At 40.8% G+C, this 18,891-nt stretch overlaps 1 protein-coding gene across 4 annotated transcripts in view; it reads right to left on the reverse strand.

The window, feature by feature from the left end:
- LOC129858338 (pro-neuregulin-3, membrane-bound isoform-like) overlaps positions 1–18,891 on the reverse strand; it is a 541,229-nt gene that overhangs the window by 352,040 nt on the left and 170,298 nt on the right. The window contains exon 1 of one of the 4 annotated variants that reach the window (XM_055927524.1): positions 2,108–2,717. The exons of the other annotated variants lie outside the window; for them this stretch is intronic. Coding sequence (XP_055783499.1) covers positions 2,108–2,144 — 37 coding nt within the window. The 5' untranslated portion in view covers positions 2,145–2,717. Of the gene's footprint in view, positions 1–2,107; positions 2,718–18,891 lie in introns of those variants that run through there. 4 annotated transcript variants of the gene reach the window in all.

Below are 18,891 nucleotides of genomic sequence, written 5' to 3' on the forward strand. Positions count from 1 at the left end.
ATAATGACCATCGTCATGTTTGGAGGAAAAAGGTGGAGGCTTGCAAGCCGAAGAACACCATCCCAACTGTGAAGCACGGGGCTGACAGCATCATGTTGTGGGGGTGCTTTGCTGCAGGAGGGACTGGTGCACTTCACAAAATAGATTTCATCATAAGGTAGTAAAATTATTTGGATATATTGAAACAACATCTCAAGACATCAGTCAGGAAGTTAAAGCTTGGTCGCAAATGGGTCTTCCAAATGGACATTGACCCCAAGCATACTTCCAAAGTTGGGGCAAAATTTAAGGACAACAAAGTCAAGGTATTGGAGTGGTCATCACAAGGCCCTGACCTCAATCCTATATAACATTTGTGGGCATAACTGAAAAAGCATGTGCAAGCAAGGAGGCCTACAAACCTGACTCTGTCAGGAGGTATGGGCCAAAATTCACCCAACTTATTGTGGAAGGCTTGGTGAAGGCTACCTGAAACGTTTGACGTTGGCAGCATTTTCACTTTTGGATAAATAGCGTGCCCAATTTCAACTTCCTTCTACTCATCCCCAGAATAAAAGATATGCATATTATTAGTAGATTTTGATAGACAACACTCGGAAGTTTCTTAAACTGTTTGAATCATGTCTGTAAGTATAAGAGAACTTATGTAGCAGGCAAAACCCAGAGGACTAACCATTCATTTTTTTAAATTTTGTTTTAGGTCACTGTCTGTTCAATGAGCTTTCATTGGAATACTGGATTTCTAATAACCCTGTTTTCAGTTCCTCCCGCTTTCACTGGATGTCACCAGTCTTTGGAAATAGGTTGAGGTTATTCCTTTGTGCAATGAAGAAGTAAGGCCACCTGGAAACAGTGTAACGTCATGTGTACTTTTTGAGAGTTGCGCAAGACTAGAAAAGTAACGTTAGTTTGTTGATCTCCTGTATTGAAAACAGATAGACCCGTCTTCAATTTGATCGATTATTAACGTTTACAAATACCTTAAGTTGTATTCCAAAAGTAGTTTGAAATGTTTTGGCAAAGTTTAGAGGTAATCTTTGAGATATTTTGTAGTGACGTTGCGCAAATTGGAAGCAGTTTTTTTCTGGATCAAACGCGCCAAATAAATGGACAATTTGGATATATATGGCAGGAAATTAATCGAACAAAAGGACCATTTGTGATGTTTATGAGACATATTGGAGTGCCAACAAAAGATTCTCGTCAAAGGTAAGGCATGATTTATATTTTATTTTTGCGTTTTGTGTTGTGCCTGCAGGGTTGAAATATGCTACACTCTCTTTGTTTACTGTTGTGCTATCATCAGATAATAGCATCTTATGCTTTCGCCGAAAAGCCTTTTTGAAATCTGACATGTTGGCTGGAATCACAAAGAGTGTAGCTTTAATTTGGTATCTTACATGTGTGATTTAATGAAAGTTTGATTTTATATCATTTTTTTGAATTTGGCGCTCTACATTTTCCCTGGCTATAGGCCAAGTGGGACGCTACCGTCCCACATATCCCAGAGAGATGAAACAATTTAAATACAATGCTACTAAATACTAATTGAGTGTATGTAAACCTCTCACCCAATGGGAATGTGATGAATGAAATAAAAGCTGAAATAAATCATTCTCTCTACTATTATTCTGACATTTCACATTCTTAAAATAAAGTGGTGATCCTAACTGACCTAAAACAGGGAGTTTTTACTAGGATTAAGTGTCAGGAATTGTGAAGAACTGAGTTTAAAGGTACAGTTAACTTTGTGTATGTAAACCTGACCCACTGGAATTGTGATACAGTGAATTATAAGTGAAATAATCTGCCTGTAAACAATTGTTAGAGAAATTACTTGTTATGTACAAAGTAGATGTCCTAACCAACTTGCCAAAACTATAGTTGTTAAGGTTGGCAGAGGAAAGAAAATGTATTGAAAGCTAATGGAGTTAGGGAGTTACACATTAACCCTTGCCCTTGACCAGGCCACCCTGCAATAAAATACTATAATTTACCTCTCTAGAACCAATACAAGGATAGACAGACAGACATGGAGTATTAGGTTTAGCTGTGGTCCAAGACAAACAACAAACCTCAGAAAGAAACATATACATCAATCACTCACGTCCCCCGTGGAGCATCAGCAGGGAGGCAGGCACCATGTTGTGAACAGGGAGCAGTATGGAGGGAAGATTAAACCTGCATTGAGATATGCGTTGCCATGGCGTGCCAATGAAAGAGGGAGAAGAAGAAGTTCCCTCCTTGCCGCTGCTTATTTGCACAGACAAATCTGACAATCACACATCCCCACATCTAGAAAATAAAGAAATCGGATAATTTCCTCCTTTAACGCTAGTCAAACATTCATCTATCAGCCCCTCGGGAACACATACAAACACACACACACAAACACAGAGAGATAAACTTTGGGGAGGAGACGTTTGCATAAGCTGCGTCCTCGAAGGAGAGTCTGGGGGAGAAATAGAAAGCTGTGGAGAGCTCAGCAGCAGGCAGCCAGGCGTGACGTACAGTGCAGCAGATGCGTTCTTCAGTGTGTTTGTAGATGCATCCTGGGAGTGTTATATTCTGTTCTTTATTCTTCTACACATGCAGGACCCTATTATTGTGCCTGTATTTGCCATGGTCTATCAATCAATTGTATTTTATTAAGCCCTTTTTACATCAGCAGTTGTCACAAAGAGCTTTACAGATACCCAGCCTAAAACCACAAAGAGCAAGCAATGCAGATGTAGAAGCACAGTGGCTAGGAAAAACTCCCTAGGAAGACATGAACCTAGGAATAAACCTAGAGGAACCAGCCTCAGAGGTGTGGCCAGTCCTCTTCTGGCTGTGCCGGGTAGAGATTGTAAGAGTACATTGCCATTTAGGCCAGATTGTTCTTCCAGACGTTCAAACGTCTACCGTGCTGTATAGCTTTTTTCATAGATCAGGACACGTGTGGTTGATCACAGAAGATGGGATGCAGATCTAGGCCCACGTTGACAGTTAAAGGTCAGAGTACAATCCCTATTATAATGCTACATAGTAAAGAACAGGACAATGTATTGATTTGATTGATTTTCAAAAGGTTTTCTACAGCTGAGTATATGTATGCATGTCATATGTAATATACTGAACGTATTTAAACGTGAATAAAATGAGTCATACAGTAATTCTAAATGTGGCAATTGACTATCCAATCATCGCTTCAAGTATAATATGTTTATTTTACGGGTGGGTTGTGGCTAGTCCAACTTCAAAGCTTCTTCTCGTCTTCACAAGATGGCAGTCAATAGCAGCCGTCTGAAGTGGTCAAGGCAGGATAATGGTGGTAATTCAAGCTGTGATAGATGTGGCTCGTCAGTGGAACTGCTCTTGTGATGGACAATGACATTACAGCATTCATATTCTCTCTGATAACCTTTTAATCTTGCAACCTAATCGTCCAACATAATTGTGACTGCATGGGAACCAGTGGGATTGGAATTTCCCCTCCTGCAGTTGGAATGTTTTTATGATGATGAAGTCTGGCCTGGTTTCGTACTGCGCTCACTCCATTTCTATATTTTCAGATATTTTACCCCCTCAAGCTTCCATGCCTGCATGGATGCTGCAATACTTTGAAATCCATCAGAGAGGAGGATGGGATGTCATTGGTGCGTACGAGTGGGGAGCTTATCCTGTTTTCATTTGGAGATAGACAACTCCCCGTGCTCATCCTAAAATGTTAGAAGACCACACACACACACATGCACACACACACACACACACAAAGTTGAGGTGCCAGCATAGGAGTTTCTGTCCCATTTGATCAGATTAGCAGGGGGATGTATCTGTTATCATGTCTACCAAGATGACTAGACTGGGGATCTTGTACCAGATTCCTGATAAGAGCTTTGATATTAGGCATAAGGCTTATCACAGCAACAGCCCTATAGCTTGCTGGCAGGGGGACACAGTAGTCTGTGTCTGTGTGAGTCTCCCCGGTCATGAGCTTTAGTCTCACTGTGGTAAAGTGAGTGTAACAATGTGTCTCATTTGCTAGACGGATTAGTGTGGATGTCCTGACATGGGGTCCCAGCAAGATCTTTCTGGGCTGCTGTAATTGGCCAGGGCTCCCATGTTTAAGCACTAATACCTCACAGGAATGGCCCTGCCCGGTGATAAATAACAATAGCCCTGAACACACTCACCGGTGCTCTATCAAACACACAACGTCAGTCACTCGGCTGCAATCCCGCAGAGGACAACACCTTAGAGCAGATATGAGGGAACGTGGGTGTGTTTGTGCGTGTGTGTCCTTGTCTATGTGTGTGTGTGTGTATGTGTGTCCTTGTCTATGTGTGTTTTGTGCCAGCTCGTGAGAGCTTGTGCAAGAGCGTGTGTTCGTGTTCCAGAGTGCATGCGTGCATGTGTGTGTGTTTAAGCAATTGTGTATCTCTCTTTCAGCATACTGTACTTTCAACAGTGTGTTTTATATAAGTGAGTTACTCTCCCTCTCTTTTCCTCTACCCAGGTCTTCCAGAACATTGAATCCGTCCATGGATCAGTGGCTCTGAGATAAGGCAGCCGGAGGATGCAGGCATAAGCAGGATCGGCCCGGATTCCCTAAATCTCAAACACACGGGGTGCCAAATACACTTCTGCTCATTTTATCCATGTCCCTGAGGACCACACGGGGTCTCAAACACACTGTCATTCTTCCACACCACTGGCGATGTTTAGCATACAACGTATTATACTGTATTTTGGGACGACTGTTGATGCCACTGGGATGGATGACTATGACCAAAACAAGCGCAGTCCACATCATGCCAAATACACTTCTGCTCATTTTATCCATGTCCCTGAGGACCACCGTGCTAAAGCCCTATCTACGACTTTAGCACTATTTTAACTAAAGGACATCTCTGTCATTCTTCCACACCACTGGCGATGTTTAGCATACAACGTATTATACTGTATTTTGGGACGACTGTTGATGCCACTGGGATGGATGACTATGACCAAAACAAGCGCAGTCCACATCATGCCAAATACACTTCTGCTCATTTTATCCATGTCCCTGAGGACCACCGTGCTAAAGCCCTATCTACGACTTTAGCACTATTTTAACTAAAGGACATCTCTGTCATTCTTCCACACCACTGGCGATGTTTAGCATACAACGTATTATACTGTATTTTGGGACGACTGTTGATGCCACTGGGATGGATGACTATGACCAAAACAAGCGCATGTACAGTATGACAATGAACAAAGTAAGTATGCAGGTAAGTGAGTGCTTGTGAGAGTGCATCAGTCCTTATGGGTGTCTGTGTTCGCGTGACAGAGACTGTGGGTACACATGGCCTAATTTACACAAGGTATCATGTAGGCATTTTATGAGTTTTAAATAGATGCATCCCACTGGGCACACACTGGTTCAACCAACGTGGAATAGACGTTGAATAGATGTCTGTGCCCAATGGGATATGACCATATGTGACAGTTCAATTTTCCCATATCTCTCAGTAAGGTAAGTGCCTCTATACCTCCTTTGATGAATTCATGTATATGTGTATGCTGCCTTTGGTGGAGCAGGGGTAGTGTATGTGTGTGTGTGTGCATTCGAGACATGTCAGAGACAGTGAAAGTAAATGGACCATATGCAGATATGTGCTTGTTCTGGAGAAAAAAAATACTTGTCACGGCATGGGAAGCACCTCAGCTTGTGTTCACTCACGTATACTCTAACAAATTGTCCAAGACACAGAGAACTTACAGTACTGCGCAGACAAACACATAGGACAGAAACAAAACAGGACACAGACACACACACTCACACAGAGACTTGCACCGACACCCACAGCAATGGCTTCCATGGTGACAATGTCCTGGTTGATGTGTATTGCTTTTAATGCAAGTGCCAATGGCCCTGTATAACTGCCTGTACATCTGGGACTAGAAGGCTTTGGCTCCTTGAACAGGACTACAGAGTAATAGGGCTGATCCATGGGTCAAGGATTTAGTAAGGATTTAGTAGTCATTGACTCCTCTCTCTTTCTCTGTTCGCTCTCTCTCTCTCTCTCTTGCTCTCTCATTCTCTCCCCCATCACACCAATCCCTTCCCCCATCCCATTTCCCTTACCTCTCAGCCATACATACAGACATAAAACCCTCTCATCCATAAAACCATTCACTATCTCCCCTTGACTCTCATCGAACCTTCCCTCTCTGCCCCTTTCCTTCTCATGTATTGTTCATGTTCTCCTCTGTGCTCCTGCAGGTTTCAAAGATACTCTGGGGACAGGCAGTCAGATAGCGCTAGACCAGACACCTGATTCCAGGTGGAGTGTGTTCCTTTGATCAGGCATCAAACAGATAGCAGAGGCGGAGACAGAGCACACACACACACTTTCCTGCAAATACATTACCCTGCTCCAAAGGCAGCCAAGGAACATGTGTGTGATTGGGGAAAAAGGCCTTGTCAGGAAATTATGGCCCAAAAAAGGAAGAAATTGCACGCTTCTCCGAGGAACATATAAAACAATACAATGGATTGTGCTGTGGATAAGGGATAGGACATTCTTTTCCTATCAGCCACTAGACAAAAGTTGGTGTCTAAAGTTTTTGTTTGTATTTCAGTCTATATTTGCTGTACATCAGTCTCTTCATTCACAATTTGACAATTGATAATATTGTCACCCATCAGATAATTCTTAATTTAATCTTGTTTTTAGGCTACATCTATTATTATATGTGTGAAACTAGTTTCTAGTTTAGGTGTAATTTCTATGGGCCATTAACAGCTGGGCAGGCAACTGTAAGAAGAAGCAGGGGAGGGATAACATGTCCTCTTAACTGCGTATAACACAATGTCTGTTTGTGATATAACAATTCTAACAACGTGAGTGTGTTAAATAGACTTATTTAGGAAACGTCAAAGCTGGAATGGGGACTTCAAAAATGGCAGAGATAGTAACATTTTAAAGCTGCAAAATGTATATTTTTGGGTGACCTGACCAAATTCACATAGATATGTGAGTTATAGACCTGTTACTCAATAAAAGCTAGTCTAAGAAGAAGTATCTCTGTTCTCAGCACGTTCTCTATGCTTCCCATTCTTAATTTGAGTTTTTGCGTCTTTTACTTTTGGTTATGTACACCAACATCAAACAGCTGAAAATACAATATTTTTGTTTAAAAGATATTTCACAGTGGTTTAGATGGTACAATTATTCTCTACACTATACTTGCTTGCTTTGCCACATAAACCAAAATTTAACAAACTATTCGAATTTTAGCAACCAGGAAATGCAATTCAAATCTGTAAATTCACATGACATTAAAAAGACATACTTGGCGGTTCTAGTGTTAATTATTTTCTGAGTCACACAGCTCAAGTCAAAAGTGATATTGAGAGCTAAACATATACTGAACAAATATATAAACACAACATGCAACAATTGAGGATTTTACTGAGTTACAGTTCATATAAGGAAATCAATCAGTTTAAATAAATTCATTAAGCCATATTCTATGGATTTCACATGGCGTGTAATGATCATGCTGTTTAATTAGCTTCTTGATATGCCACACTTGTCAGGTGGATGGATTATCTTGGCAAAGGACAAATGCATACTAACAGGGATGTAACACATTTGTGCATATGGAACATTTCAGGGATTTTTTTGGAGCACATGAAATATGAGACCAGCACTTTACATGTTGCGTTGTATTTTTGTTCAGTGTACATCCAGCTTAATTTCTTCACAGCCTCAACCAGGACACAAAGCACAACAGTCTTCTGTTAATACTCTCACAAAGCCTGCTCTGTCAGAATGACCGACATGGTCCTTGTTGTGATTTCAAAGTATAGTGAAATGGTCAGTTTTGTATGAATATTGACAGACATCAAACATGGTGGATAAGACAGTGATCATTAATTTGTGTGTGTGTGTGTGTGTGTGTGTGTGTGTGTGTGTGTGTGTGTGTGTATGCATTGTGCCGACCTTCCCCACCAAACTTCTTGTGTCTTATCGGGTCCCTGGAAACAGGCCTGTAATTGTTTCAACTAGCAAGCTGCTCTCTTATCAGCCTGTAGCGAGACATAAAACACCCTCCCTCGCTCTGTTTCAGTGTGAATGAGGAGGACCATGCTAATTCCTGCACTGTCTGGTGATTTACAAATGGACACTGGAGCATTCCTTTCTCACAAATCAATACAAGCTGAAAGTCACGCTCTTTCACAGCTTCTCCCTTCCATCTCCTCCATGGGAGTCTGAATGGAGGGAAGATCAGTACAAGGCCACAATGTGTTCACACAGACACTACGGCCTTCTTGGCTGGATTGGGCATTTACTGTCACTGCTAGCACAACGCCAACTCACTGTTATCACAACAGGAGAACTACAGTGGAAAATATAGAGGAGGATCTGCCATCTGGGTAGCAGTGTTAAGCTCTTGCTTTGGTTTGTTTCAGATGAGATAGACTCAGTCATGTGTCCGTGAGAGAGTTAAGGAGCACAAACGTGCACTGCACTTTGGTGTGTGTGGTTGCACTGTACAGTATAGGCCTTTGTAATCAAGTGTGTGTCTGTGCGCATGCTAGGTGCCATAAAAAAGCATTCCATTCTTCCATCACCCATGAATATCTAAGCATTCTATTTCTTCAAAAATGGATGATTGACCATTTGCCGCTGACTCGCAGTTGTCTATTTAATGTTGAGGTTTTGAATGCAGCTTGCTCTTGTGATCAATTATTTGTGACTACAGACCTTCAAGGTATACGAAGTCTGGCAGCTTCAATCTGAGGTGCTAGCATATGAGTTCAGTTTTTTCATTTTGTTCTTCTTCTCAAGGGAGGAAGACGCCATGTTTTCTATTAGACCTGAAGGCATCTGTATTCATCAGCTGCTGCCAAGATGGGTTTTGAGACAGACTTGATCTTGAAGAGAAAATGCTTACACCACTCTTCCCCCTGTGAAAAGCAGGTGGGTGGTATATCATTACAAATGGAGGTCATAATTTGCTCTCACGATTATTTGCCTCAAGGGAGTGAAAAAAACTAAATGTATAAAGTTAAGCTTCAAATAGAAACAAGGAACAACTGTGTAATATACTGTATAAACTTTTGAGTGATAACTTATTCCAACCCATGGCAGGGCCACCATACATGGCTTATGCAATGCCCACTGATTTTTAATTCATCATGACCCATGGCAGGGCCACCATACATGGCTTATGCAATGCCCACTGATTTTTAATTCATCATGAAAAGCTGGCACTGTAGCTCTATTCATGTCATTGTTTGGTCCTGGTGCTGCCTACACAGTGTTCAGAGCGAGCGTTCATTCAGCCTCACTACAGTCCTGCATTAAGAGAACACTTATGTGGAGTAAAAAAAAATATCACAGTCGGCTGTCTATGCCACACTGGAGCGCTCAAGAGAAAGAAACAAAGTTTGTTTTTCTTTCCTCTAAAAGTGTGACGTAATCAATTCCCTAACTTTAGGCCTTTAAATATTAACATGCTTACCTCACAACGGCTATTTTTTTGTGTTCCTCTAAACCCTTTTTCGTTTTTACATCATTTCAGTTACTTTCCCTCTATTTCATTAGGTTTTATTTAATAAGAGAAGAGATATTGCTTAGTCCAGATGACGTGGAACAATAAGGTGTTTTTGCTGAGTCAGATAGGAGGGCTGCAGTGCATGGGATGGGCTAGGCCAGTTTAGCGTGACTCACCCAGGAGAGAGCACTATTACATGGCTATTTTTGTTACTTCACATGGATTTCTCTCTTTTTACATAAATACTGTATAGCAGCTCTCCCCTTTTATCGTATTTGTTCAAATTCAGACAACTTTGGGTCTGTAAGAACAGTACTGATGTCAGATTACATACATATAATATTGCTACCCTGAGGGCCAGGATTAAAATGTAATACACTACACGGAGAAAAGTATGTGGACAACCCTTCAAATTAGTGGATTCGGCTATTTCAGCCACACACCATTGCTGACAGGTGAGAACACAGCCATGCAATCTCCTCATTGGCAGTAGAATAGCCCATACTGAAGAGCTCAGTGATTTTCAACGTGGCACCATTATAGGATGCCACCTTTCCAAAAAGTCAGTACAGTTTTTCAAATTTCTGCCCTCTTAGAGCAATCCGGTCAAATGTAAGTCCTTTTATTGTGAAGGAGCAACAAAGGCTCAGCTACGAAGTGATAGGCCACACAAGCTCACAGAATGGAACTGCCTTGTGCTGAAGCACATAGCACGTAAAAAGTGTAATTCCTTGTTTGCAAGACCACAGAGTTCCAAATTGCCTCTGGAAGCAATGTCAGCACAAAAACTGTTAATCGGGAGCTTCATGAAATTGGTTTCCATGGCCGAGTAGCCGCACACAAGTCTAAGATCACCATGCGCAATGCCAAGCGTCGGCTGAAGTGGTGTAAAGCTCGCCGCCATTGGACTCCGGAGCAGTGGAAACGCGTTCTCTGGAATGATGAATCACGCTTCATCATCAGTATGATGGTTGAATCTTATCAAAATGTGATATTTCAGTAGTTGTCTTTAAAACAAAAAAAGTTCCAGTGAAGGGAAATTTTAACGCTACAGCAAACAACATTTTAGACGATTCTGTGCTTCCAACTTTGTGACAACAGTTTTGGGAAGGCCCATTCCTGTTTCAGAATGACAATGCCCCCGTGCACAAAGAGAGGTCCATGAAGAAATGGTTTGTTTAGATCGGTGTGGAAGAACTTGACTGGCCTACACAGAGCACCCAGACCACAACCCAATTGAACAACTTTGGTATGAATTGGAAAGCCGACTGCAAGCCAGACCTAATCACCCAACATCAGTGCCTGACCTCACTAATGCTCTTGTGGCTGAATGGAAGCAAGTCCATGCAGCAATGTTCCAACATCTAGTTAAAAGCCTGGCCATGTAGTATATAGTACATATGGGCATGGAAGCAATGAGAATATAAGACTTAATTTGGGTCAGGTTAAAGGTGATATACAATGACAGCAAATGGCTTAAAGACTTCCGAGTAAACCGGGAACATTAGCTAAGATTCCCATTACGTTTTGGTTAAGGTTTTATCTACCGTTAGAGTGATAAACATATTTTTCCCAAAAACAATTCAATTAAAAATCCTTGGATTATTCTCTTAACATTCACTAAAATGTTGTAGTTCCAATCTTCTTCCATTTAAGAATGATGGAGGCCACTGTGTTCTTGGTGATCTTCAATGCTGCAGAAATGTTTTGGTACCCTTCCCCAGATCCGTGCCTCGGCACAATCCTGTCTCGGAGCTCTATAGAAAATTCCTTCGACCTCTTGGCTTACTCTGACATGCACTGTCAACTGTGGGACCTTAAATAGACAGCTATGCGCCTTTCCAAATCATGTCTAATCAATTGAATATACCACAGGTGGACTCCAATCAAGGTGAAGAAATATCTCAAGGATGATCAATTGAAACAGGATGCACCTGAGCTCAATTTCGAGTCTCATAGCAAAGGGTCTGAATGCTTATATAAATAAGGTCTTTCTGTTTTTTATTTTTAATAATTTGCAAACATTTCTAAAAACATGTTTTCACTTTGTCCTTATGGGGTATTGTGTGTAGATTGATGTGGGAAAAACGAATTAAATCAGTTTTAGAATAAGGCTGTAACGTACCAAAAGTGAAGGTGTCTGAATACTTTCCGAAGGCACTGTATATCTGAGCCTCTATTTAACTGTGTTTCTTTTCAAAATAAACATGGTAAAGGGATATGTGGGATTGAACCTGCAATCTTTTGACCTGCAGCCAGATCATAAATCCTCCGCACCACCAGGGATTGGCCTTGTGTTTTTTTTTCTAGTCTAGTCAATTAACACACAGAACACAATTTTGGAGTTATTAAAATGTTCCCATCCTTTTTACATGCTGTGGATGTGTAACACTGAACTGTATGTGTCTGTCCTATATCTAGGAGATATACGAAAGCACAGGAAATATTTTTGTTGTTTGGAGACATATTTAATCCCTTTTTTTGCTGGCACAAAACTACCTCCATACTTCCATATTAGTTAGTAGGCCAAAACGTTCAGACGCTACAGACATTTTTGTGAGAAAAACTATTTTCAGGATTTCTCCTGGTCTGACAAATAGCGCTGTAGCTTTGCCACTTTCCACTGCAGATGTGGAAGGCCGACATATGCGGACGAGGTGGATTGAGACGCAGCCCGTGCAAAAAAATGTATATCTCTGATTTGTTTTATTATGTTAATTAAATTAACACGAGTCACGTCAATAGACGTATTATTTTCATCCAATATGAATAAAAATCCCCTCAAATTAAAGCTGACAATCTGTGCTTTAACCTCATAGTCGTTGTATCATCCAAAGTGCTGGAGTACAGAGCCTTTACAACAAAACATGTACTTTTGGAGCTCACTGTATCTCTCTCTCTCTCTCTCCCCCCTCCATCACTCACTCTATCAGTGTCTCTCTGTGACAAGGCTGATCTTAATACCCTGACTACACTGCTCATGTTGCGTGCCCGAGCGTTGCGAAATACTTTTTGAAATCTATATTATTAAATTACTGCAGCAACACTGCTCGCACACGCCAACAAGCGTCTGCATTGCCAAGCGCAAAAATAGAAGTCAGTTCTATTTGTGATGCTGAAGGCGGTGCAAGGCCTGCCTCTCCCATGTCCTCGTTGATTTATAGAAGCAGATACCCACGTGCCATCTCCTCATTGGCTATACCCACGTGGGTGACTGAAAGACGAACGAGGTCGGTGGCGATAATGCACCTAATTTATGAAAGTCGCCAATCGCAATATAATGTCCAGAGAAGAAAAAGCCTGGAAGGAGGAGAGATGACTTGAAACGATTTGGTTGATCGTTTTATGTGTTCATTAATTGTCGGAGTAGAGGACCTTGTGCATTTCAGGTAAAATAACAACTCAATGTTTATATCCCAGGACAAATTAGCTAGCAACAGCAAGCTAGCTAAATATGACAAATTAGCTAGCAAGGGAGCTAGCTAAATTGCCATTCATGTTTAATGCTTTTCCCAAATTAATGTAATTGGTTCAGTGTTTGTTTTGTACAGCAGCAGTAGATGTCGTGATCGCGTTTGGTGTGGGGGGACAAAATAAATGTTTGCAGGATGGCGCACGATGGCGTAGGATGCCAGTTTGGGTTCCGTGTAAGAGAAGTAGTTCCAGAGCAGATTAATAAAACATTCCATCATTTCCCTACAGAAGTGTTGGTTTCAGAATCCACTACCTGGTGACAATTAGTCTTTGAAGACGTGTCAACAAGCAGCATGACAGATACAGATCCTGTAGAGCATGCCAGCACAACCATGCCAATGGGTAGACAAGAAGTGGGACTTCTCATTATGGTACTTATCAAAATACACAAGTTGAGCCGGGATAAGGGAAGAGTGTGTGTGTGCGGTAAACCCCTATGGCAGATGAAGCGACCATAAACACAAAAAACGAAAGAGGACTGCATGAAAGATTCAGACAGAAAAACGATTTCCAATACATAAAAAAAAATACAAAACAATGTTTGAGCAAATGGAGTGTGATAATGGTCCGTCTGCTCGAGGCAGGGATTAACAAATGAATGCAACGCCTCCACGTGCTCAGGGTCAACATCTGCCAAGGCTTATGTAAAGCACAAACAGAGAGAAACACATACCTGGTTGTGGTGAACTCAACAGTCCTCCTCTCTGCCCATGAGAGTCATGGATATGCATGGATTACTGACATGTTAACCTGTTGAGGATGGGGGCGCTGTTGTCACTATTTATGCTAATCGTGTAATTTTTGAAACGGCTTCCCACAAAATTCTTGATCGTACAATATGCATATTATTATTATTATTGGATAGAAAACAGTCTATAGTTTCTATAGGAGTTGAAATTTTGTCTCTAAGTGGAACAGAAGTCATTCTACAGCAATTTCCCTGACATGGAGTCAGATTTCAGAAATTTTGGCCCCTGATCTGGAGTCAGTTAAAAGGCCGCAGTTATTGCTATGAGTATACGGACACTGCTTACGTCTTCCCCTGGATGCCTTTACGTGATGACGATTTGAATGGGGTCGATTGCGCGTTCACAGGCACTACAAATTAAAAAACCCTGTAGCTAGGAACTCTTTTCTTGCTGCGTAATGCGCCTGGAGGACATCGACCCGCACTTGTTCCAAGCATTAGTGGAGGGAGTAATATTACTCTGGTCATGTTTCTACTCGTTTTGGGAGTTAAAAACATCATAAGGTAGTTAATTTAAAGCGTTTTATAGCAATTTATATCCGTTTAGTGCGATTTTGGGACATTTATTTCTGAAACGCTGTGAATTGCTGGACACGCTTCCAGTTCATCCCGAACGCAGTTGGCATTTCCACATGGCAAGAGGACAGCTTTCCACCAAAAGACGATTAGACCCAAGAAAGGATCCTTTGCCCAAGATACTGATGGAAGAACAGCTCAAAGTAGGACATTTTTATTATGATAAATCGTGTTTCTGTCGAAAAATGTTAGTGGCTTAGGACGCCATGTTTTTTGACGTAGCTTCGCTTGGCGCAAACTGTATTGAAAAGTAAGGATAATTTTAAAAATGTAATTCCGCGATTGTATTAAGAATTAAATTGTCTATCAATCCCTGTCCACCCTATATTTTTTAGTCACGTTTATGAGTATTTATGTATAAGAGAAGATCACTGTCTAATATGGCGCACGGACATTTTCTCACCAGCTGGGCTACATCTCACATTGTCTAACCATGATTTTGGTGGCTAAATATAAACATTTTCGATCAAACTCTATATGGATTGTGTAATATGATGTTACAGGAGTGTCATCTGAAGAATTCTGAGAAGGTTAGTGAAAAAATTAATATATTTTGGCGATGTTGACGTTATCGCTCACTTTGGCTAGAATCAATGCTGGGCTGCTATGTGCTATGTGCTATGCTAATATAACGATTTATTGTGTTTTCGCTGTAAGACACTTAGAAAATCTGAAATATTGTCTGTATTCACAGGATCTGTGTCTTTCGATTAGTGTATGCTGTGTATTTTTACGAAATGTTTGATGATTAGTAAGTAGGTAAACACGTTGCTCTATGTAGTTTTTCTAGTCCATTTGTGACGGTGGGTGCAATTGTAACCTATGCCATCTACCTGAAATATGCACTTTTTTCTAACAAAACCTATCCCATACCATAAATATGTTATCAGACTGTCATCTGATGAGTTTTTTTCTTGGTTAGGGGCTATAAATATCTTAGTTTAGCCGAATTGGTGATAGCTACTGGTGTTGGTGGACAAATAAAAGATGGTGGATTATGCTAATGTGTTTTTAGGTAATAGATGTACATCTTTACATATTGTGTCTTCCCTGTAAAATATTTTAAAAATCGGACATGTTGGCTGGATTCACAAGATCTGTGTCTTTCATTAGCTGTATTGGACTTTAATGTGTGAAAGTTAAATATTTAAAAAAAAAAAAATTTTTGAATTTCGCGGCACTGGTTTTTCAGTGGGGGGGGGGGGGGAGTGCCGCTAGCGGCACCCTCATCCTAGACAGGTTAATGGAAGTGTCACTCATTTATCATGAAAGCAATAATTGATCGATGCAGATGTCAACAAGATGCTCTTTTCAGGTGAGAAAATGCAAGGAATGATGCTGCATTTACAGTATATAATGTTTACAGTGAATAGGCCTAGTTACAGGGACTAAGAAACATTCTCGGATGAATGGTCTGTACAGGAAAGTCTGAAATATGCTGAAGCCCGGCACTAAGGGCATTGACACAGGGCTACTTTCTTAAAGCCAAAAGAGAATGTGTGACCAAGAAAGATCTAATTTGCCAGTTTTTGGTACCAAATTATCGCCATTATCAATTACACACTTAACCTGTCTAGGATCAGCGTGGCGCTAGCGGCACACCCCCCCCCCCCCCACTGAAAAACCAGTGCCGCGAAATTCAAAAAAAATATTTTTTTAAAATATTTAACTTTCACACATTAAAGTCCAATACAGCTAATGAAAGACACAGATCTTATGAATCCAGTCAACATTTCCGATTTTTAAAATGTTTTACAGGGAAGACACAATATGTAAAGATGTACATCTATTACCTAAAAACACATTAGCATATTCCACCATCTTTTATTTGTCCACCAACACCAGTAGCCATCACCAATTCGGCTAAACTAAGATATTTATAGCCCCTAACCAACAAAAAAACTCATTAGATGACAGTCTGATAACATATTTATGGTATGGGATAGGTTTTGTTAGAAAAAAGTGCATATTTCAGGTAGACTTCATAGTTTACAATTGCACCCACCATCACAAATGGACTAGAATAATTACAATGAGCAACGTGTTTACCTAACTACTAATCATCAAACATTTCGTAAAAATACACAGCATACACGAATCGAAAGACACAGATCCTGTGAATACAGACAATATTTCAGATTTTCTAAGTGTCTTACAGCGAAAACACAATAAATCGTTATATTAGCTTAGCACATAGCAATTAGCAGCCCAGCATTGATTCTAGCCAAAGTGAGCGATAAAAGTCAACATCGCCAAAAGATATTAATTTTTTCACTAACCTTCTCAGAATTCTTCCGATGACACTCCTGTAACATCACATTACAACATGCATATACAGTTTGATCGAAAATGTTTATATTTAGCCACCAAAATCATGGTTAGACAATGTGAAATGTAGACAAGCTGGTAAAGAAAACGTCCTTGCGCCACTTAGACAGTGATCTACTCTTATACATAAATACTCATAAACGTGACTAAAAAATATAGGGTGGACAGGGATTGATAGACAATTTAATTCTTAATACAATTGCGTTATTACATTTTTTAATTTATCCTTACTTTTCAATACAGTTTGCGCCAAGCGAAGCTACGTCAAAAAACATGGCGTCCTAAGCCACTAAAATGTTTCGACAGAAACACGATTTATCATAATAAAAATGTCCTACCTTGAGCTGTTCTTCCATCAGTATCTTGGGCAAAGGATCCTTTCTTGGGAGAAATCGTCTTTTGGTGGAAAGCTGTCCTCTTGCCATGTGGAAATGTCAACTACGTTCGGGATGAACTGAAAAGCGCACCCAACTTTTCACATCGTTGCAAAAATAAATGTCCCAAAATCGCACTAAACGGATATAAATTGCTATAAAACGCTTTAAATTAACTACTTTGTGATGTTTGTAACTCCTATAACGAGTGAAAAGATGACCGGAGAAATATAACAGGCTAAACTAACGCTTGGAACAGGAGAGGGTCGGTGTCTTCCACGCGCGTTACGCAGCAAGAAAAGACTTGCTAGCTAAAGGTTTTTTTCATTTGTAGGGCCTGTGAACGAGCAATCGAGCCCGTTGGAATCGTCATCACGTAAAGGCATCCAGGGGAAGACGTAAGAAGTGTCCGTATAGTCATAGCAACGACAGAGCCCTTTTAAATGACTTCAGAAAAGTGGCCAACGTTTCTCAAATCTGACTCCATGTCAGGGAAATTGCTGTAGAATGGGCTCTGTTCCACTTAGAGACAAAATTTCAACTCCTATAGAAACTATAGACTGTTTTCTATCCAATAATAATAATAATATGCATATTGTACGATCAAGGATTTTGTGGGAAGCCGTTTAAAAAATTAGCCACATTAGCATAAATAGTCTAAACAGCGCCCCCATCCCCAACAGGTTAAGAGGGAAAGACACACACATAGACACACTTGCTTACACATATGGAGAGACACACACATACAACAATTACATTTGAATAAACAGTTTAACGTTAGGAAAGTAAACAATCACAAGCTGCTGAGTGCTCAGTGTTTTTTTTATATTATGTATTCACAGGGTTGTGCTTCCTCTATGATAAATGTCCCAAAAATCTGTGGCTGACTGTGTGATGATAGTAGTTTTAGTGGGTGAAGGAAGTGGGCATGAAGTGGAACATCACATAAATAAATCTCTGAACGAGGGGAGAGAAAGGGTGTACTTTGCCTGACTGCTGCTATGACTACACCTGTCAGGTGACTGGAGAGCAGATTGCGAGGTCCAAATACAGAACCGATATGTGGCACCTGAGCCAGGAGCCCAGCGGTGAGGCAGCTGGCCATTGGTTCTCTCCCAAAGTCAAGCTCCTCTGTGTGTCTGTGTACACAGAAGGCTCTGGTATACTGGAACAGTCAGCACATTTGAGGGAGTGGGGAAATGGAATGGGCATGTGCTGGGTTCAGTATGATTGGCAGTGTGGGAGTGAGACTGTTGCAGGATGTGGGGAGACTAACGCCCCGTTTCAATTGGCACTTTGAAGTAAATCCGGGTTGGGTTGGGCTGGAGGTGTCAAAAAAAGTCCCCCAAAAATTCACATCACCCTCCCCTGTACTGTAAAACATGTTTTGCACACCCTCCCCCATCATAAAATGAACCAAAAAATAATGATTACCACCACAAATAACAATAACAGTAACAACCCTATGTTAATAAACGTGGATTTGACTTGGACCCCTTCAACATAGTTTTGTGGCACAGTTCATGCCACGTCAACCACCACGGACGAGCTCACTCTCCCTGCCTGTCTCATTACACTACGATCAGAGCCGGCTGCAGACAAATCAGATTTTCAACATGTTAATGCTATATTTATAATTATACTGAACAAAAATAGGAACGCAACATGTAAAGTGTTGGTCCAATGTTTCATGAGCTGACATGTGTTTACAAATATGTTCAGATCCATGTTAGTGGGTATTTCTTCTTTGCCAAAATAATCCATTCACCTGACAGGTGTGGCATATCAAGAAGCTGATTAAACAGCATGATCATTACACAAACCTTGTGCTGTGGACAATAAAAGAGGACTCTAAAA

Source organism: Salvelinus fontinalis, chromosome 1 (genome assembly GCF_029448725.1).
Source record: "Salvelinus fontinalis isolate EN_2023a chromosome 1, ASM2944872v1, whole genome shotgun sequence".
Classification (NCBI taxonomy): Eukaryota; Metazoa; Chordata; class Actinopteri; order Salmoniformes; family Salmonidae; genus Salvelinus; species Salvelinus fontinalis.